Source organism: Sceloporus occidentalis, unplaced genomic scaffold (assembly GCF_023333645.1).
Source record: "Sceloporus occidentalis isolate IW3139 unplaced genomic scaffold, rSceOcc1.0.p SCAF_1, whole genome shotgun sequence".
Classification (NCBI taxonomy): domain Eukaryota; kingdom Metazoa; phylum Chordata; class Lepidosauria; order Squamata; family Phrynosomatidae; genus Sceloporus; species Sceloporus occidentalis.
In genome coordinates this window covers 162,463,194-162,485,298 of record NW_028316981.1, presented here as the reverse complement: position 1 = coordinate 162,485,298, position 22,105 = coordinate 162,463,194, and the positions used below count along the sequence as shown (strand labels likewise).

Genomic DNA, 22,105 nt, shown 5'->3' with positions numbered 1-22,105 from the left:
TTGACCTCATGTATAAATTGAGGGCAGATTATAGGGCTAAAATTAGGGAAATTGTCATGACCTGTCAGTAAGTCGAAGGTGGCTTCTATAGATCACTCCCCTTCCACTCTGCCTCCCTACCACTTCCACCTCCATTCTTCTGGCTGGGACGTGGCTGCTAGGGCTAGAGAGATGCGGCTTGGTTTGCAGCTGTACTGTCCAAGGATGCCTCGCAGGATCCGGACCTGGAGAGGGTGCTTGGGAGGCAGGCAAAGGCGGACCGGGAGACCTTGGTGAGGTGCAGAGGTGAGGCAACCCTGGGCCAGCCTCTTCAGTGCCTGAGCCTCTCCGCTACAGGGGACTCTTTCTTTCATTTTTTTTAAAGGCAGACAAGTGATGGAGTGTAGAGATCCTTCCCCCCCCCCCACCGAGCCATCCACTACTGCTGCCTTTCTTGGCTGCCTTTAGCCGGGAGGACCCAAACAGCACCTGGTTACTAATTGTGCTCCTCCTTGCCTCCACTCCACCGGGGAAGGAGGCCTGCTCCAGTGACTGCAATGTCATCTTCCTCCTTGGTGGCCCTCCCCACCAGCTCAGCCAAGCTGGGCTGGCACCCCTCAGACTTTGCTTCCTTGAAGGGGGACCCCTTGCCGCCCTTCCCTCCGGGATTCCTCCTCCCTGCCACCCAACTCCTCCCCACCGCCTGGCTCTGCTCTGAGGCAGGAGCCTCAAGGTGGTCCTGAGGGAAGCTGCTCCATCAGGGGGTCCCTGGAAGGGCATGGTGAACCCATCCGTCCTACACAGGTATCCTGCTTGGCAGCCCTCAGCAGGGACGGGACAAAGTGGCTTCCGGAGGAGCTGGAGGACACATAGGACAACCTCCAGAGGACACCTTGAACCCCACCACCACCACGACCATCAGCATACTTGTTCTCTGGAGGTTGTCCTACATGTCCTCGAGCTGTTTCATCCCATCCCCTGGAAAATCCCCCAAAGCCACTGCTGCCATTTTTAAGCAGCATTACTATATTAATTCGTGTATAAGTTGACCCAGTTTTTGGGGTCAATTTTTTAGCTTAAATTTTTTGACTTCTAGATGAGTATATAGGGTAGCTGAAATCCTCAAAATAAGGGAATGCGGTGGGGGCATTTCCTAGAAACAATGTGTTGTTGTCAGCTGTCACTATTGTAATGCAAAGTAGTTTAGAATGGGTGGGTCTTGAATGGAAGCTTGTTGGCTTACAACCCATACAACCATGTCTTTCCCTGAATCTCAGTGCATCATCTCCATACACTATTTTGGTGTTAAATTAAAAGGATATTGTTTTTAAAAAGAGAGAGAACATTAGCCTCATTTACACACATAAACATATTCCCCAAATGCTCCCATTTACCAGGTACAGTCTAATTAATCCTCCATCTCCCACTTTTTAAATGTTCCAGTTTCTCTCTTCTTCTCTCACCTTCTCTCTTTGTCCTCAGCTTACTGGCACAAACTGAGTTCAAAGTACAAAAGTAATTTGTACTAAATAATTCAACAGAAAGAAGAAAGGAGGGAGAGAAGGAACCTGCAACAGCTTATACCTGTACTAGCTTATCTGTTCTTCCTCATTAATAACTTGACCACACTCTGATGTTGTTTGGCCACATATGTCCCAGTTTTCATCTTTGAAATGTTGGAGGATATTAAAGGAATGGATTCAGCATAGTGTTGGACTAAGGCTCTAAGAGACCAGGGTTCTAATCCCTGCTTGGTCACAGAAATCCACAGGATGCCCTTGGGTAAGTAACACTCTCTCAGCTCCAGAGGAAGGCAATAGCAAACCCCTCTGAACAAATCCTGCCAGGAAAACCCTAGGATGGGTTTGGCTTAGGGTCCCCAGAAGTCATAAATGACTTGAAGGCACACAAAAACAACAACAAAGAATGAAGAAACATATCAGAATGTTGTACCACATACATACCTTAATAGAAAGCTTTTTTTAATCAATTACATGCAGAAATAGAGGGAATGGGATTCAAGTGGTGATAGCTATAGGTCTGTGATTGTGTCTAAGAAGAGGGGGGATTCTGATATTCACAGTTCAAAAATTTGTTTTTCTTTTCCTAGCACTCCTCTTTAATTGGGCTACATTGTATAACTTTGGAATAATGTCAACCCCACCAACAATATGAAAGAACTGTGGGCTCAATTCAGTTGGTGCTAAAAACAAATTGCTAGGCTCAGCTTGTATTTCGGGAGACCCAGTTCTTAAACGCTCAATGCAAGTTTGTTGTATCTGGCTCTGGTTCAATAATCTTCAGGCTCTGGTTAAAACAACAACAAAGTAAATCCAAAAGTGAAGATACCTGCTTCAGTATCTATATCAGGGGTAGGCAACCTGTGGCCCACGGGCCGGATGCGGCCCGGCAAGGCCTTGGGACCGGCCCCAGCCCAGTCCTGCCGCCGATTGCCGCCGGGGCCTTTGGGGGGCAATTGTCTATAGAAGTCTCAGAAACATGCATTTATATTAACATTTTTTAAAAAATCAGCAAATTTTTTCATGTGTCCTACATTTTTTTTAAAAAAAAGTGTCTTCCATTTGAAAATTTTGTCCTACATTTGTCCTGGTTTATTTATATATTTAATTTTTTAAAAAAAATTATTTAATTATTATTATTTTTTGGCTTCGGCCCCCCCAGTTGTCTGAGGGACAGCAACCCGGCCCCCGGCTCAAAAAGGTTGCCTACCCCTGATCTATATACTTAAAGACACTTTTCTGGTATCCAGCATGATGGGCAAAAACTAACTCTCAGCCTCATCCCCCTCTAAGAAATAACCCCCAAACTTTTCTGCTCCACCTTATACAGCTTGAGCAGGTTTTGGCCATGACCAGGTGAGGATCAAGTCTGCCAAGGCTGTGGGCAAGTAAGAGAGAGGAACAAAGAAGAACTGGGCATCCCAGCCCCCAGAATAGCGTGTACGTGGATGCTGGGACGTCAAGGCATGTTCCATGCAATCTGTGACCAGGAAGAGGTTTGTGCTGCACCGAGAATTAAGATTTTCTTTTAAAGACTTGTAAACTGTATGAAAGACAAACAGACAGGGGGAGTTCAGTGAAAATAGTTGTACTCCAAAATACAATGATACCAGAAAATAGAGTAACACTAGATATACACGTTGAGTCTCCCTTAAGCAGAATTCCAAAACCAGAAATATTCTAAAAACCAAAACAATTTTCATGGGTGGCTGAGATAGTGACTCCTTTCCTTTCTGATGGTTCAGTGTACATAAACTTTGTTGCACACACAAAAGTATTGAAAATATTGTATAAAATTACCTTTAGACTGTGTGTATAAGATGTTTATGAAACATAAATGAATTTTGTGTTGAGACTTGGCTCCCATCTCCAAGATATGTCATTACAGGTATTCCAAAATAAAAATTTAAAAAAACTGAAATCCAAAACACTTCTGATCCCAAGCATTTTGGATAAGGGAGACTCAACCTGTAATGGCATGAGTGAATATATTGACAGTGCATTTCTCTCCTTCAGAAATACATTCCGAATTTGGAAAGTCCGTCCCATTGTGAAATTACATATAAATTGAGATTATGCCTTGTCAAGAGAGGGGAAGCAGGTTGTGGCTAAGTGTTTTAAAATGAATTATTTGATTTCCAAACTGAGAGGACAGTTCCTGGATGGCTAACCTGTGCCACTGTTGACCCAGGAAGCAAAAGTGTATCAAGGTCCTACAAACTTGGCAGTGGCAAAATCAAGCAGTCTCTCTGCTTCTTCCCCATGCTAGAGCCACTGCCCCTTCACACAGGGTATGATAGACTAGAGGCAATGAAATATCAAGGCAGAGAGGGCTATATAGCGCATCTAAGAAGAGGATTTGGAAAAGTTCCATTTTTTTACTATAGCTCTCAAAATCTCACACTAAACATGGCCATTGGCCATTCTGGCCTGGGGTTTCTGAGAGTTATAATCTCAAAAGTAACATTTCTAATATGGATCAGAGCTTGGGAAAGTTTATATTACGGTTGGCCCTCCGTATCCATGGATTCAACCATCCATGACTTATAAAATATTTTTTAAAAATATAAATTTCAAAAAGCAAACCTTGATTTCGCCATTTTGTATAAGGGACATCAATTTACTCTAGCGTTGTATTTAATGGGACTTGAGTATCCACAGACTATGGTGCAGTACAGACTGCCGAAAAACAGCGGCCTGCCAGCGCCTGTTTTTCTTCCAGAGGGAAGCCACAGCCGCCAAACCGCATGGCTTCCTTGCGGAGGAAAATGAACCCGAGAAAAGTGGGTTCTTTTAAAGCCACATAACGGCATAACAAGTGCACCACTGGTGCACTCGTTATGTAAGCGCCATGCAGCAATATGCGTACGCCGCACGGTGTTTACGTAACAATGGCAGCGCCCGTGTACACAGGGCGCTGCCATTGTTACGCCATATGTACGTACTAGGATTAGGGACCATGAAGTTGCCACGTGGTCCCTAACCCTAGTATTGGCCCTGGTACGTTGCTTATTGGCGGTATGTCCCGGGCCTATAATATCCACTGGGGATCCCATAACCATCCATGGAGGTTCCTGCAACCAAACCCTAGTCCTAGTGGAAACCAAGGGCCCACTTTATAACTCAGAATCCCCTAGCCAACATGGGGGATTCTGGGAGTTATAGTCCAAAAACTGAACTTTTTCAAGCTCTGAACCATCATGCATTTTGAAGCAGACTTTGTAATAAGCCCAAAAGGTTTATTATCCCAGTACCCCCTTGTGGTCCCCCGGGATTCTGAGACTTGTAGTCCAAGCTCTATAAACATTCCATCTTTCAAATTGATGGTGAGGCCCCACTAGCTGTTGCATCTACTAAGCCAGGTAGTATATAGAATCTTTATACTCATGGTTAGCAAATAAACAGAATCTCCCCGCACCACCACCACCATAAACAAACAAGATCCTGCCCACCAACAAAGCCTCCCCATTCTCTTCACATAAAGGACTCACAATTGTTGAAATAGGTGTGGCCATAGCTGTCTTTGATTTCCTGTGGGGTGCTGGTCCACTGAAGGTCCAAGCAGTCAAGGTTGTATTGGGCACTGGTCATGGATGTCAGGAAGTAGCCTGGCTCTATTATGGCTACTTTCACCCCAAATGGCTGCAGCTCACGCCTAGAAAGATATACATGATTAAGAGAAAGTTGTAAGCAGACTGCACAGTCCCTGTTGTATATATCAGTGCTGCCCAAAGTGGTGGCCCCTGGAACTGTGCTAGTCTATGAGCCATGGAAAGTTTCCAGGAAATGATAAATAATAATAATAATAAATTTTATTTCTTTCCCTCCTCCCCTCAAGGCTTGAAATGGGGTGCAAACAGGTTAAAATATAAAACACAATTAAAAACACATAAACCTACAGTTTAAACACAGCACTATAAAATCATTAAAATGGACTCATAAGAGTTCATATACAAATTTTTAAAAATTGTGATTTAAAATTGACTCAATAGGGCTGCCAGAAGAGATGTGTATTCAATGCTGTCTTAAATGCAATCAGCATTTTCAGCTAGTTGTAGCCAATAGTCATAGATATGGTACCAGTCCCTGGCATAATAAAAAAAATAAATAGAATGCTAATATCCCTAAGAAGAAAAGCCTTAAAAACACTGATTAAAAGACATTTGTCTCTCTCCCCCAGTGGATTATAGGGATGTAAACATATTTCCAAATTCTATTCCTCAGTGATACAAAATGTATCATGTATCAATGTGTTGGCTGTGGGCTATGCCAATTGGGTATCCGCACTATTCAACATAATGCTCACCCCACTGTAAACATTCTCAACTACTAAAAGATTTTCTTTTTTTTAATCCTTCAGTGCAGGGAGCAGTACCCTACTTTGTTAGGTTTGGAGTTGTTGGTTTCTGAGGGTTTTATGCAAAAAGAAAATATGGTTTTGCATTAAAACTGTGTAACATGCAAAATAAATGTTTTCTGTGCTAAATCATGGGATCTGGAGGGGGTGAAAACAATACTTTTTGCACAAACAGAATTTCCCCCCAAATTTCAGAACTGTGAAAAATGTTGAAACATTCCCATAACAAAAACTATCATAATGTCAGCTGTTGCCTATAAAACTTTTGAAGTGTGTTGTTCTCATATGAATCAAATAAATGAAGATTTTCATCTGTAGCTGTATTTCAAGAAAATTAAATTGGCCGTTTTTCAGTATATCTGGTATGACAATCCAATTTTATTCAGCAACAGACAGTAGTGCAATAGGAATGACATAGGGGAAAACCATCTTTAATTTGATTGTTCATGAGCATTATTGGTAGCTACTTTATGTTCCCAGAGTCATTCAAATGCATAATGGCCTTGGATACCAAAACACTGACATGACGGCTGATTACTGAACTGGGGCACATTAATTTTTTAAAATAAAGGTTGGATGGCCATCTGTCAGGAGTGCTTTGATTGTGTATTCCTGCATGACAAATGGGGTTGGACTGGATGACTCTGGTGGTCTTTTCCAACTCTGGTTTTTTGATTCTATGATTCTATTATTCTCTGCTTGTCAATCCAGAAATATTGCAAAAAATATGGTTACATTGGGGCTGCTTCTAACCCATTTGATAAATACTTTAACCTACTTCTCTCCCCACCCTCCGCCACCTGATCCCTTGCAGAGGGCTTTTGAAATTAGGCTGAGGAACAAAGCAGGCATCACTTCAATCCAGACATAGAAGGGTCTTAAAACCAGACCACTTAGCATAAAATTAATTACTGTTTTCTACATTGATTTTACAAAGAACTAAGAAAAGAATAGTCCACACCCTTTAATAAAACCAGCTATCCAAATCCCAAATTATCATAATCTCTTCTACCCGATATCTCTTAATCTGGACAGCAGAGCCATTTGGAGACCACTTAGCATAAAAGTGAGCAAATGTGGTCCACCCACCAGACGTTGTTGGACTGCACCTCCCATAGTTCCTCAATGTTGGCTATGGTAACTAGTGCTGATGGGAGCTTTAATTCATCAAACATCAAGAGAGCTGACATAATGGTTTGTTGAGTCTGACATTGGAAGTGGTTCAAGATTACCTGAGGGAGTCAGAAAAAGCCTCCACCCCATACTTAGAGGGACAGTAGCCTCCTCCATAGAAAGACAGTCGACCCAGGATGCTGGCCACATTGACAATCCTTCCCCTGGCCTTCCTCACCAGAGGCAACATGTGCACCGTCACATCAATCAGCCCAAGGAGGTTGACATTCAGTACTTTCTCAAAGTCCTGTTTGGTCATCCATTCATTGGGGCCAACAGGTTGGATAATGCCTGCATTGTTTACCAAGCCCCAGAGACCTGTAAGAGAAAAGAGTGCCATGTAAGCATAGAAGGAAATATATACAACAGAACAGCACCAAACAATTAAAAACTTTGTTGAGGTGGGAGTTCTTACATAGTTCCACCAGCAAGCCTTTGTAAACCAAGGATTAAAAATTATATGGACAAAAGCCATATAATTTTTAGACTGAAACTCCCAGCATTAGGCACCAGTGCCTATGCTAGTGTCCAACAATATCTGGGAGACTAGACTGTGCCCACTCAAGCAAGCAGTACAGTCCTGTTCAGGTTTACCTAGAAGTATGCAGTACTGTGCTTTACTCCCTAGCAAGGGAGTAAAGCACAGTACTCCGTAGCAAGGGTATTCAGATTTGCAGCATAATCTGTTTACTCTAAACAGATAATTGTATATATCTGTCACATTCACATGTAAGTGTTGGTGGGTAGTGTTTTTTTTTAATTTAGCCCCCCTCAAATGACCTACATTGCTTGAAGTATACACTTCAACTGTCCTGATTTAGCATAATTAGCAGGGATAGTCCTAATTAATCTTCTGTCATCCCACTTTTTCTGCAGCTTTCAAAATGTCCCAGTTTCTCTCTCCTCTTTCCACTTTCTCCCTTTGTCTTTGATTTATTTCAGTTCAATGTGCAAAAGTCATTTACAGTCAGTTTAGTGGGTGCAGAGGAGAGGAGGGGGCATAATCTTGTCCTTCCCACTTGGCTCAGGCAAAAGCAAACTGCAGCCTCTCCTAGCCTCTGTGTTCCTCTTCATTAATAACTTTGCTATCTTGGCCACACTCTCTTTTGGCTTGGTCACATGTGTCCTGGTTTTCATCTGTGAAATGTCAAAGCATATGCTGAAGTACATTTGTCTAAACCCTGTTCCAGTACTTATAGTGAGCTAGAGTGAAGGAACAGAGAAGCCTTTGCTTGTTTCATGGTCTGTTTATTTTTGTATAGGAAAGACATCTCCTTCCTGCCACCTGATATTGAGGGGTTGTTCTCACTGGCTTATACTCCGGTTTACAAATTGAATTCAAGGTGTAGCGTTCCTACTGAAACGCGAATTAACTCTAGAACAGTTCTAGATTAACCCGATATCATTTCCACTACGATTCGAATCTGAATTGGTGTATTTTATTTAATCCGGGTTAGAGGCTTATAAACCGGAGTAAAAAAATAGAAGGGTCGACCCTTCTATTTTTCCTTGATTCAGGATAGGAATCGGAGTATTTAAATAGGAACGATTCAGCCTCTGAATCGGGTTAACTGGATGGGAGGAGCGGAGCACGATGGGCTGGCCTGGGGGTGTCACCCTCTTTGGTTTCTTTCTGCATCGCCAGCGCCATTTTCTTCCATTCACATAATAGCCTTTCCTCCGGTGGATTGCAACCTCCCCTCTGCTCCTCATTCATAGACCGATGTGTGAGGAGAGCCATTGAACACCATTTTTAACTATTCTTTCTTTTTCACCTCTGCTTGAGCACCAGATGGGCTTTGGAGGACAGCCCAGAGATCAATGGGTCAGGCAAAGCAAATTTGGGGACCCGAGGCTCTTTCCAGAGGAACTATGGGATGGGTTTTGCAGGACATATCCCCACTTCATGGCTCTCCAGACAGCCAGGGAGCCCTCCAGACAGCCCAGAGATCAATGGGGGAGGCTGCAGGCAAAGCGAATTTGGGGAACCGAGGCTCTTTCCAGAGGAACCATGGGATGGGTTTTGCAGGACATATCCCCACTTCATGGCTCTCCAGACAGCCAAGGAGCCCTCCAGACAGCCCAGAAATCAATGGGGGAGGCTTCAGGCAAAGTGAATTTGGGGAACCGAAGCTCTTTCCAGAGGAACTATGGGATTCTTTCCCCAATGAAGCCCTCTGCCTTCTCCTCCTTGATCTGATTTGGCGAAAACACAGGCACACACACTATATAGATAGGTAGGTAGGTGTGTGTGTGTGTGTGTGTGTGTACACACATGTTTATATATGAATGCTCTCACACACATGCATATTATATTATGGGAATTATGGGAACTGTTGTGTTTGTGAGACATTTATCCTCCTCTACCTGAGAGTGCTGGTGCCATAATAAACTACCATTCCCAGGATTCCCTAGCACTGAGTTATGGCAGTTAATATGGGGAGACACAGAAGAGGATGAATAAGGCTCCTTCTTGTCTGGGGAGACGCAACAGAAGAGCCTCGGATGCAGACGATTTTCATTGGCTGCCGCCCCTCCAAAAAAATCACTCCCCAAATCTCCAAGCCAGAAGGATGACTGCTTGCTGGAGGAACTTCCCCCAGCCTCTCTGGGGTCTTTCTTCCAAGGCAGCCAAGCAGAAGTGCTTTGGGGAGGCAGTTTTCTCTCTCCTCAACTATCCTTCCCCACGAATAAAAAAAGTAAGAGAGACCAGAAATTACAGGACTCAGAGCTTAGGCTCATAGGCTCATAGGCACTTTAAGCGCCTCCTCATTGGCTCTTTTTAAAAAAAAAAGCGAAATTTAAAACAAATTAAAAACGGTCAGGTAGTGGGAACGCAGGTGCATGTTACTCTGAATTATTGTGACATCATGATGACATCGCTTTGATTGACAGCCAAAAAAGGTGAATGCGAATGAAATACCGCTAAAACCGGTTTATATATACACCGATTCATTATTGAATAGGAACGAAAGCGGATCATTTAAAGCGAATCAGTTGGTAAATGAGAATGAAGAAAAAAAGCGATTTGGAATGTGGGATAACTCCCGTGTTATTTTGAATCGGTTTTACCAAAACTGGTGTATTTTAAATCATTGTAAATCGTAAGTGAGAACAACCCCTTAGACAAACAGGGCACACTGGTGCCTGAATATAAATGTGGCTGTCACCATTTGCTCTATTTAGAGCTGGTTGGTGATTGAGATAATGGGATCTTCTCAGCAGGGCCACAAAGCAAGGCCAACTCCAGATACTTTGCTGCCTGAGAGGAAGAAGTATACAGTATTTCTTTATTTCTTATTAAAACACTTCTATGCTATCATGGAATCTCAGGGTGGTGTAGAAAATCAACAACATATTAAAAATCCAGATTAAAGTCATAAATTGTTTAAACTAGATCAAAACATATTAAATACTGTTGTTGTTGCTGTCTTCTAATCATTTCTAATTTATGGCAACCTTTGTCAGGATTGAGGGATCCTGGAAAATGGCCAGATATGGGACAAGGGTAAGAGGGTTACTATAAGTCAAAGGAAGCCATGATGAGTAGGTATTTAAATCCAGATGAAGCAATGGGATATGATGCAATTATGGCAGGACATAAAATCAGCAAGTGGCAAAAAGTCATGCCACATGGGGGACTTGTATAGATGTGACACACTGGGAAGAGGCTGGACTAAGTGCCTGGAGATGTCAAATGTGTACAGTGGTCCCTCGGCTTACACGGGGGATCCGTCCAGGACCCCCCCCCCCCCCGGCATAAGCTGAACGCATAAGCTCAAGTCTCATTTGATTGAATGAGGCTTGTGCTTTCAGCGCAGGAGAGCACGTGCACTGCAAGCACACACACCATTCATTCTCCAGTCGTGCGGCTTCCGCGTAAGCAGCACTGTATAACGGAGGAGATCCAGTGCCCAGTGTGGGTGCCAAATGGTGTATTATATGGGCATGAGATTCTGTCCGTGTGAGTACTGATTTGTATATAGTGGAACAAAGATTAAAATGCCTCAGACTGAAAGCTCAGCATGTTGTTTGCTGCTTCTCTGTGTGGGAAATGGTTTTCTCCAGTCAGCACAAGCTCAGAGTGCCTCTTTGGTGTTGGATCCAGGCGTACTGCTTCAAAGGTGTATACTGATGGTCGCGCAAATGCTCCAACAACCTTGACACGATTTGTTCAGAGGGAGATTGCCTTTGCTTTCCATTGAGGCTGAGAGAGTGTGATTTGCCTAAGGTAAGCCAGTGGGTTTCCATGGCCAAGCGGAGATTTGAACCCTGGTCCCCAGAGTGGTAGTCCAACACTAAAACCACTATACCATGCTGGCACTCATGTTAAATATAGCAACAGTTAAAACCACTTTAAAAGTTAGAACATTTTAAAACCATGCATACTTTGAAATAAATGAGTTGTGGAAGACTTTAATAAGAAGCCACATGTTGGTGTGGTACTGGAAAGAAACTAACATTGGCACCATTCAGCCTTCCAAGAGGAGGGCACTCTCAGGTGAGAAGGCCATCTCCCATGACCTCCCACAGAGTAGTCCAATTACAATATTTTGGTCCCTGACACAAGATGATCCAAAGCATATGTATTTATTTCCCTCTCTGATAATATAATACAACAATAAATTAGCCTGGAAACCCATTTAGAGTTGTTTTGTGATACATAAAGCCAGCTCCTTAGGACATGATTCTGAACCAAGAGCAGTGGAGCCTCCAAACTTTGGTCCAAAACACACTACAGAAATAAGCCAGTTTCAGACTGCTTTAACTGCCCTGGCTCAATAGTAGGAAATTCTGCAAAATGTAGTTTTGTGAGCCATTTAACCTTTTCTGTCAGAGCTCTGATGCCAAAATAAACTATAATCCCCAGGATTTCCTAGCACTGAGCCAGTACTGTTAAAGCAGTCTCAAACTGGATTATTTCTGCAATGTGTTTTGGACCTTTGTTAGACTTCAACTCTCAGAAGCTCCAGCCAACAGGGCAAAAAGTGAAGGAGTCCAAGAGTTGGAAGTCCAACAGTTTCTGGAGTCTTGCTATTTGAAAACCTCTTTAGCTAGTGACCTGTGACGCCAGCCAGTGAGAAAGGTGTGGTTCTTTGATATTGTAAGGGTATAGAAATCAGCCAAGAGCCAGCATGATAGTGTGATTTGAGTATTGGACTATAACTCTGGAGATCAGGGTTCGATTCCCCACTTGACCATGGAAACCACTGGGTGATCATGGGTGAGTCATACACACTCAGCCCCAGAAAATCCTGTGATAGTTTTGCCTTAGGGTTACCATAAGTTGGAAATGACTTGAAGGCACACAACAACAACAACAAATCAGAAAATATTTCCAGTACACAAAAATGTAATAAATTACTACAACTATGGCTTCAAAGATATAGCTGTGTTAGTCTGTAGAATCAGTATGTAGAGAGATCTTGTAGCACCTTTGAGACTAACTGAAAGAAAGAAGTTGGCAACATGAGCTTTCCTAGACTTTATTCTACTTCCTCAGATGCCAAATAACTATGGCTGTTTTTGAGGTACCAATCTAAAAAGATAACACTTTCTACAACATGCTTCATCCTGAAGCCCAGATCCTGAAAAATCTGCAAGAACAGGAGGAAGGAGTCACCTACTGTACCTTTGTTCCCAACATGTTCTTTCACCCACTCGGTTGCTGCTGCCACACTCTCTGTGCTGGTGACGTCCAAAATGGTGGTTTTCAGCCGATCAGATGTGAGTCTCTCCAACTCTTCTGCCCCTTTCTGGGTGAAACAGGCCGCCAACACATGTAGACCCTGAATATCCAGCTGTTTAGCTAGCTTGTTCCCAAAACCAGAGTCGCAGCCGGTGATGAAGACATATTTCTCTGTGAGGTTTTCCACAATCTTTGTCTCCCGATACAACCGTATTAAAAAGTACAGCAAGACTGCCAGTGCCAGATAGAACCACATGCTTGCTGTGAATTAAAACAAGATAAAACAAAACGCAGAGTGTTGGTATTTCCACATACACATAGCCCAGATTTAATTTCATCCATGTATTATTTTAACATTAACATCAGGAAGCTCAGATAATAGTTTGCTCTGTCCAAAGGATTAGGGAGAAAGGTAAGGTAATGATTAAATAAACCATACAGTACTTACCATTCCACCCTACAGTTCATTGCCCCTTTTCCTGAATAGATGCCATTCCCTACAAAGGGGTCAATGTCTGCGCTTGTCATATTAACTAAAATTAAATCTGTTGAAAAATTAACAGAGGGTAATGCTAAGGGTAGTACTGCAATAGGTTGAAGGTAAAAATCTATAAGTTTTACCAGTGAAATCAAAATCATAAGGAAAGTGGAAGCTGATGAAAGAAAGAAAAAAATAGCTCAGGATGCATTTAGAAGAAACTTTCAAACAGTCTCTAGAACATTCAAATAGTTTTTGTTTAATTACGCAAGAGTTACCTGGTTTCACCTCACATATACACCTTGTCAGTTTTGGATAAAACATTTGTTCAAACATGTTAAATTGCTATTCCTTTTTGTGCTGTAGGAACCTATCCCTGTTCTTTCTATATTATTTCTAATTCTGATATCAAGATTTCAGTTAAAGACACCCAGGAACACATCTACTTTGTTAAGCTATACCTGTATTTTACTGTTTTATCAGTGCTTTATTACAGGTTTAGTCTCCCTGATCTGGAAATCCAAAATCCAAAATAATCCAAAATTGTCCACATGAGTGCCTGAGATAGTGACACTTTTGCTATCTGATGGTTCAGTGTACACAAATTTTGTTTCTTGCACAAAAATATTTAAAATCTTGCGTATAAAGTTACCTTAAAGCTCTGTGTATAAAGTGTTTATGGAATATAAATAAATTTCATATTTATACTTTGGTCCCATATTCAAGATATCTCATGTATGTGCAAATATTCCAAAATCCAAAATATTTCTAGTGCCAAGCATTTTGTGTAAGGGCCACTCAACCTATATTTTTTAAATCACATTTCAGAGCCGTTATGCTGCAATATCCTAAATTACTCAAGAACATTTGGAAGGAAGAACTGTATAGAAAGGTCTGAACAAATAAAATATAAACAAATAAACATGTTTAAACAAAAATACAATGACCATCATCAGTTCAAGCATCATGACACCCACGCTGACATGGCATCAGTTTCACTTACAAGTTCAGACAAAACTGTGCCATTGCTGGGCTTAGAAACTATAGTACGGAAAAACAATTAACTACTGCCAACTGCCCCAGGACCAGGACCAGTTTATCTTATATTTGCCTTACACTGATTCTCAGTTACAACTGATCGGGAAACATTACTTTCTTGATCTTTTTTTCTGTGAAGATTTTGTACAAATAGTACCACTTTAGGAAGATTTAAAACAACTACCACTCCATTGTACTCCACTGAACTTGTCCTTGATCACAATTTTAAGTTTGGTTTCTTCCCTTCAAATAAGGGTGACAAACATGTGGCTCTCCAGATGTTGTCAGGATGCACTTTCCATCAAGCCCAGGCAGTACAGCCAATGAGGGATGTTTTGACTTACAATCCAATGACATGAACTGGACTGAAACTCCAGTCCTTGTTTTCCACTCCTACTTTAGAGCAAAAGGGGCATAAAGTCCCAAGGTGATGAAAAATCAACCACTGCTAAGTGGGAGCAGTATTATGTTACCTAGCCATAAGCCACACTGAGCTTTTTTTTCTTTTCTTTAAAGTAAGACCTTTTAAAAAAAAATACATAAATGAATAAAATGGCAGGGCTATCACAGAGCCAGTGTGAAGCATTTGTTTGAGTGTTGGACAAGGCTAGTGTTCAAATCCCCACTGGGCCATGGAATGGGCAAGTCCCATTTTCTCATTCTCAGAGGAAGGCAATAGCAAACCTCCCCTGAACAGATCTTAAGAAGAAAGCCCTATGAAAAAGTCACCATAATTCAGAGTTGACTTAAAGGCATACAACAACTTTTTTGATATCTTATTTTTCAGCACCCTGAGAGTTTTTACTAAAGGCTGACACAGATGGATTCTTTTAAAAATAGATAAATGAATAAAATGGCAGAGGTATGATTTGAACTAGCCACATCTTCACTCACATCCTACAGACCAAGCCTATAACTGTCTACTCAGAAGAAAGGCAATTACCACATGGCGGTACTGTGGCTAAAACGTGGCTAAAAAATTCCCAAAGCACATGGGTGTGATAGCCAATCGCGCTTGCCTTTCGTGATTTAATCGCATTGAGATGTCCCGCTCCTCTCCCGTCATCAAAGCATTCGCAGAGCAGCCATTTTTCAACAACGGGGAGTTCCGTTATTTGAGAAATGGCTGCTCCGTAAATGCTTTGATGACGGGAGAGGAGCGGGACATCAGTGATAATTAAATCACGAGAAGTAAGCTCAATTGGCTATCACACCCATGCACTTTGGGAATGATTTAGCCACGTTTTAGCCACGGTAAGCCTCCATATGATAATCACCATTGTGTCATGAGCCAGTGTGCCATAGCAGTTTGAATGTTGGACTGCAACTATGGAGACCAGGGAATCCCATCTCAGCCATGAAACCCATTGGGTGACCTTGGGCAAGTCATATGCTCTCAGCCTGAGGGGAAGGCAATGGCAAACCTCCTCTAAACAAATCTGGCCAAGAAAACCCCATGATAGGTTCATCTCAGGGTCACCATAAATCAGAAACAACTTGAAAGGACACAACAACAAGAAGTGGTGCGCATAGGAATGCAACTTCAGCCTCTATACTGCACCACACCTACAACCTAATCTATCTGGTTCCACTACAATTAACTTAGCAAGTGGAAAAGTCAACTATTTTATTGACTTTATTGACACAAGGACAAATCATGTTACCCCAGGGGCAAAGTAGCTTGATAATGCATAGCTTAATAGCAGATCCAAGGGTGGGGGGGGGGGGCACATTTTGGAAAAGTGGCATTGTTTACTAGGCAATTCTGAATGTTCTGGTTCACAATTTTAACTTTTCCAAGCTTGCTGGGAGAAGGCGTTTGCTACCGGGACATGGCAGTTGCAAACAATTAAAGCCTCTTCCCCTGGTCCTGATGCATGATTTTGGAGTTTCGTGACTACTGACTATATACTTAACAACAACAACAAAACGGAAGCAACAGCATGCCAAACTAATGTTTAGTTTAGCCCCCAGTGAGCAAGGTCACTTGTGGTTAGTTGTTGGGGTGCTTCTACACTGTAGAAATAATGTAGTTAGATACCACTTTAAATGCTGTAGAGCCATGCTATGGAATCCTGAGATTTTTTTGCTTTACAAGGTCTTTAGTCTTCTCTGGTGTGATTCAGAAAACTACAAATCCCAGGATTCTATAGGAAGGAGCCATGGCAGTTAAAGTGGTGTCAAACTGCATTAAGTCTACAGTGTAGATGCTCCCTTGGATAGGAGACCCCCAACAAATGCCAGGTGCTGTAGGCTATATTGCAGAGTCTTCCTTGCTTAAGAAAACCCTATGAAATCCATGGGATTGCCATAAGTCAACAAATGACTTGAAGGCACATGCACAGGTTTACAGCTGATAATGGCAATGGTGTTTATGTGCACCCCACAATACTATATGCATGAGTATTCTTACATATGTCCATAAAATTCCTGTTTTATATGCATGTGCTAGAATTCTAATGATATAGTAGTAGATGTTTGCTTCAATGTCTTGCCAACCCAACTTCTCTGGGGAAAACTTTGCTAGGATTCATAACCCACTGCTCATGCATAACCCATTGCTTGTTTTTGTTCTATACATACAGCTCATTGTTAGAGGAAGAGAGGGAGGACCTTACCACACGGAGGCTTTTTGAGCGTCAGTTCGCATTGGCCGATTCATATTCGCGTCATATCGCATCATTCATCCACACTCGCGCTCTCTGAATACGCTTTGCCGATTCGTATTTGCGTCATATTGCATCATTCATCCACACCTGGGCGGCCTTCCGGATCGAGGTCTTGCGCATCGGCGAAAGCGTATTCACGCAAAGCGAGGCCAGTGCAGATTGGATCACCACACCAGCCCAATACAATGTGTGTTCGCCGATGCGCATTGGAAGCTTTGCGCATGCTCTGTGGGGCTCTGAACGGGGCGCAATATTTTTAACTTCTGGGGGTGAAGAATAAGGCCACTGTTTAGCGTGGTATATCGCGAGATTTGCTGCCTTTAGCTACTTACGAAAGGGGTATGCACCATCTGTATATGTGTGTGTGTGTGTGTGTGTGTGTATGCACACACATAAATACATACATACATACTTATATATATATATATATACACATAGTGGTACAGCCAAAAGTGTGATGCCTTTTTTATGTGTACCCACACATTTGTCTGTATGAGAGTTTATATGTGTGTGTGTGTGTGTGTGTGTGTGTCTTTTTAGATTGTAAGCCTGAGGGCAGGGAACCGTCCAATTAAAAAGATTGTATGTATAGCGCTGTGTAAATTTACAGCGCTTTATAAATAAAGGTTAATAATAATATATATATATATATATATATATATATATATATATATATATATACATACACACACACACACACACGCACGCACGCACATACACACAAACACACACATATATATACAAAAACACACTGTGCCACAGCCAAAAGTGTGATGCCTTATTTATATGTGTACACACACATCTGTCTGCTTGAGTGTTTATATGTGTGTGTGTGTGTGTGTGTGTGTATGTATGTATGTATACACACACACACACTTATAGTGTTACTGCCAAAAGTGTGAAGCGGTATTTATATGTGTACATACACAGCTGTCTGTGTGTGTGTGTATATATACACATACATATACATATGCACACTCACGCATATATATATATATATATATAGCCGAAAGTGTAATGCTGCATGTATATGCTTGCACACACATCTTTTTGTGTGTGTGTGTGTGTGTGTGTGTATACACACACATACATATACATATACACACACGCATATATATATATATATATACACACACACACAAACTGTGGAGCAGCTGAAAGTGTAATGCTGAATGTATATGCTTGCACACACATCTTTGTGTGTGTGTGTGTGTGTGTATATATACACATACATATACACACATGCATATATATATATATATACACACACACACACACAAACTGTGGAGCAGCTGAAAGTGTAATGCTGCATGTATATGCTTGCACACACATCTTTGTGTGTGTGTGTATACACACACACACAAACACACACATACATATACATTCCCCCCTCCCCGCACACAAAAGGTTTCTGCTTTATCTCGTTCAGTGGAAATATCGCTCCCCAGCCCCGGCGGTTGTCCTGAAAGGGGAAAGGGCCAACAGAAGGAGAAGGGGGAAATTCCAGTGCAGCATCATGGGAGATTTGTAACCGATGGTCTTCAGGAGAACCAGTGGATTGGATGTACACACCAGCCAAAGCAGCAGAGGTTCCGCACTGGCCATCAATGCGGATCCAGCTGATCCCCTAATTTTGCGGACTCGAAAAACGGAGGAGCCGGCTGCCTTCAGTTCAGAACCCAGCCGTGAATACGCATCGGCCAAAGCGTATTCACGTTATATTGCATTGGTCAATGCATATTCAGAGCTCACAGGTGTGGAACTCCAATGCTATATAACGCAAATACGCATTGGCCAATGCGAAGTGACGCTCAAAAAGCCCCCATGTGGTAAGGTCCAGAGACTCTCTCTCACACACACACCCTTATGTAAAATTCGTGGGCAACCTGTGCCAGAAAATAAACTTAAATGGCATTGCTTACCTCAGAATTAAATGGCATTGCTTACCTCAGAATTCAGCTCACCCCTTGACTGTTCAACCTGTCTGAAACGGGAGCCCTTTGCAACCTAGAAGGGTATCTGTAAGAAAACTCTTCCCACCCATCCCAGCCCAGGATTTGTACAAAGGTTTGGCATAGGCTGAAAGTCAGCAAATACCAGGTTCTGTGGTAATAGTGGGTGAAAGTCCAAATCCTTGGGTTGTATCTGTGCAACAGCCATTCTGGGTGTGATCCAACAATTTCTCTATACAGTATTGATTTAAGTCCCCTAAGGATCACATGGCATGGAGCTGAGCTACTTGGCATCTCCTTCAGGGCAATGGCTCCTGTTTGCTCACAAGGCCAAACCACACTGCAGTTGAATAGAAGTGTCCTGCCAAATCTGTTTGCCTTTTGATTGCACCTCTGGCTGCAATCCCAGTGCATAACTGTAGGCTTGCCAAAATGTTCCATAATTGTTTGAAAGATGAGAAAAAATGCCTGCTTTTTTTCCCCAGAACTATAATATCTTGTATATTCGTACAGGGTGACAGCATGATGTTGTGGTTTGACTGATGGACTGTGACTCTGGAGATCAGGGTTTGAATCCCTAAGTTAGCCATGGAAAGCCACTGGATGACCTTCGGCAGGTCACACTCTCTCTACCTCACAGGATGGTAAACCTCAACCCCCTCTGGACAAAACATGGCAAGAAAACTTGTGATAAGTTCACCTTACGGTTGCCATAAGTTGAAAATAATTTGAAGGCACTCAACAATAGTAAATATTTAGAGCAGGCCTGCACAACATATGGCCCAGGGGCTGCATGCGGCCCGCCAAACAATTTCCAGTGGCCCATGAGGAGGTGAGACAAGTTCCTGTGGGATGTGTGGTAGTTGGCTGCTAATGGTCAGCCTGTCAGGGATGATGGGAGTTGTAGCTCTTCACCTCTGGCTCGAACTCACCACCTTGTTACGCACCAGCGCTGACCAGTTTTGGCCAGTGGTTAAAGCTTTGCTCTAAAGCAGCAGAGTTACAGAGAATAGGCTGAAGACCCTGACAAACTCTCCAAGCCTTCTCACGCTTGCTTCCACAGAAGTCTTCCCACTTCTTCAGGATCCAGCTGGCTCTTGTATCTTCACCCAAGACACCAGACAACTCAATAGTCTTATATAAAAGATCTACTTTATTCTACTATATACAGCTCCAAAACTATCCAACACAACTCCAATACAACTCCTCACTACTACCCACTACTACTACCCACAAAATTACATTAGGATTCATTGGCGGGATACAGACCGCCGCTTTGCGGCGGTCTCCCGCCGGCACCATTTGCTCCGCGAGGGAGCCGCAGGAGTCAAACCGCGCGGCTCCCGCGCGGAGCAAAAAAGAAGCTCCAAAATGGAGCTTCTTCTTGCGGCGCCTTTATGACGTCGCGAGGCACCTGGCGCAGACTCGCGACGTCATAGGCGCCGCGACACGTCTGGACGCTATGCGTCCAGTACGTAAAGATGGCGGCGCCCATGTGGAAGGGGCGCCGCCATCTTGTACGTATTCTATACGTACTAGGTTTAGGGGGGTGCGGAAGCAGCGCCCCTTCCTAACCCTAGTACATATAGAAGACGTACTATATGGCGGTATGTATCCCGCCATAGTCATTATTATAGTCCTTGGATCATACCACCCACTCTTGTCAGTTTCCACCCAGTGGGCGTGTACATCCACTCTCATTGGTTCTCTTGTTTCTACCCAGAATTAATGATTTCATCATTTCAGCCTTGACCACTTAACAATTCTCAGGTGTGTTCAATTATCCACTTTACATTTCTGTCCTTGGCATTTAGGACTTGTTAATTGCATTACCTTTTACACCTGTGTGGCTTCTATTTGCTTCTGCTGAGTCATCCTGACTCTCACATACAAGTTTTATTTCAATCACTGTATATCCCATGTTGCTTTTTCCTTAACACAGCCAACATCTCAAGTAAGGTTCACAAGCCTCCTCCACAGTCCAGCCTTACTCCCAACCTCTTCTTCACCATCCTTCCAATGTCAATGCTGCTAAAAATAACTTCCTGCTAAATGGAGAATGAAGAGGGAGAAATCCTTATAAAAGAAAATTTGCTGTCAGAGGCCTTGTATTTTAAAAACTTCCCAATCTTTTTTTTTTAATTTAAAAAGTAAAGTCCTCCCCAGCCCCTGTGGATTAGTTGATTCTCTTCTCCCATTTGTTAAGATCCAGGGGCACGGTGGGTGACCCTCCAAGATCTCAGGGGAGGCCAGTGCACTGTCCAACTCTCGGTAGTCACCCAGCACAATTTAAGCCTTAATAGTCGTGATAACAAATACACAAAATAGCTTTGGGGGACTATGTTTCCCCTGAAAAGAAATGAAACGTATTTCCTAATTTCCTAAACAATGCCTTTTCCCTCCATGTTCAAATAATAAAAACAAAGTAAGAAAAATGCTCCAAAAGAAAAGAAAACTGTATGGAAAATTCCATTCCACATATTCTATCTGCAGATTTTGTTTGCCCTCTCGCTTTGCAGGTTGTTGACACTCCCTATTTCAGGTTTGCACAATTTTTGAGCCACCATTCTAAACACAGCTTATCAGGCATGTGTGTTAACCCATCAAGGGTCTGATAAGTCTGTTGTGTTGTTGTCATTGTTCCCCTATGGTTAAAAAAACACAGAACTTGCCAAGTAATTGCTGGCCAAAATATAGCAGGAAGGCCTATTCTAAATTGTTCCTCATGTGCCCAGGCTCACCCAAATAGTGCGTTGGCCAAATGTTCAGTTCCATGTTGACTTCCAGTGGAATCTAATCATTGTTAGCCTAGCCTAGATCATGAATAGGAATCATGAGGCTCTCCAGATATTGTTAAAATACAACTCACACCAGTACAAGCCAAAATAGCCAATGGTGAGGAATGCTGGGAGTCGCAGTCCAGCAACATCTGATAGGCAACATCATTCCTACCTTTGTTCTAGATTGTCAGACTAGGATCAGCAAAAAAAGGTTCAGATCTCCACTCAATCAAGAGGGTTACTGACCTAGGGTCAGTCACAATTTTTAGCTAAATATGCTTCACAAGATTTGCGAAGTAGATTTAGCTAAAGGACCTGTTCACAGTGCCATTCATGTGGATCTAATTCCTGTGAAGTAGGTCCACACGTGGCACTCTTAACTCCCTGCTAGAAAGCTGCAATAAAAATATAACAGCTACACCCCTTGGTATCCTCTGGAGTTTGGATCCCCCCATGGATACCAACAGTAA

At 42.6% G+C, this 22,105-nt stretch overlaps 1 protein-coding gene across 3 annotated transcripts; it reads right to left on the bottom strand.

Moving 5' to 3' along the window:
- Positions 1 to 1,940: 1,940 nt before the first annotated feature.
- Positions 1,941 to 21,645, bottom strand: LOC149322582 (17-beta-hydroxysteroid dehydrogenase type 6-like). Of its 3 annotated transcripts, none has more exons than XM_089480267.1 (5): positions 21,597 to 21,645; positions 12,662 to 12,979; positions 7,089 to 7,347; positions 4,991 to 5,154; positions 1,941 to 3,042 (listed from the first exon to the last, which is right to left on the bottom strand). In XM_089480267.1, exons 1-5 carry the CDS (start codon positions 21,628 to 21,630, stop codon positions 2,822 to 2,824), a joined length of 996 nt encoding a protein of 331 aa, XP_089336393.1. In that variant the 5' UTR covers positions 21,631 to 21,645; the 3' UTR covers positions 1,941 to 2,821. The 3 variants fall into 3 exon arrangements, with proteins under 3 accessions (XP_089336393.1, XP_089336411.1, XP_089336402.1); XM_089480285.1 differs by lacking the exon at positions 21,597 to 21,645 and adding an exon at positions 18,826 to 18,973; XM_089480276.1 differs by lacking the exon at positions 21,597 to 21,645 and adding an exon at positions 18,851 to 18,972.
- Between the last annotated feature and the right edge of the window lie 460 nt (positions 21,646 to 22,105).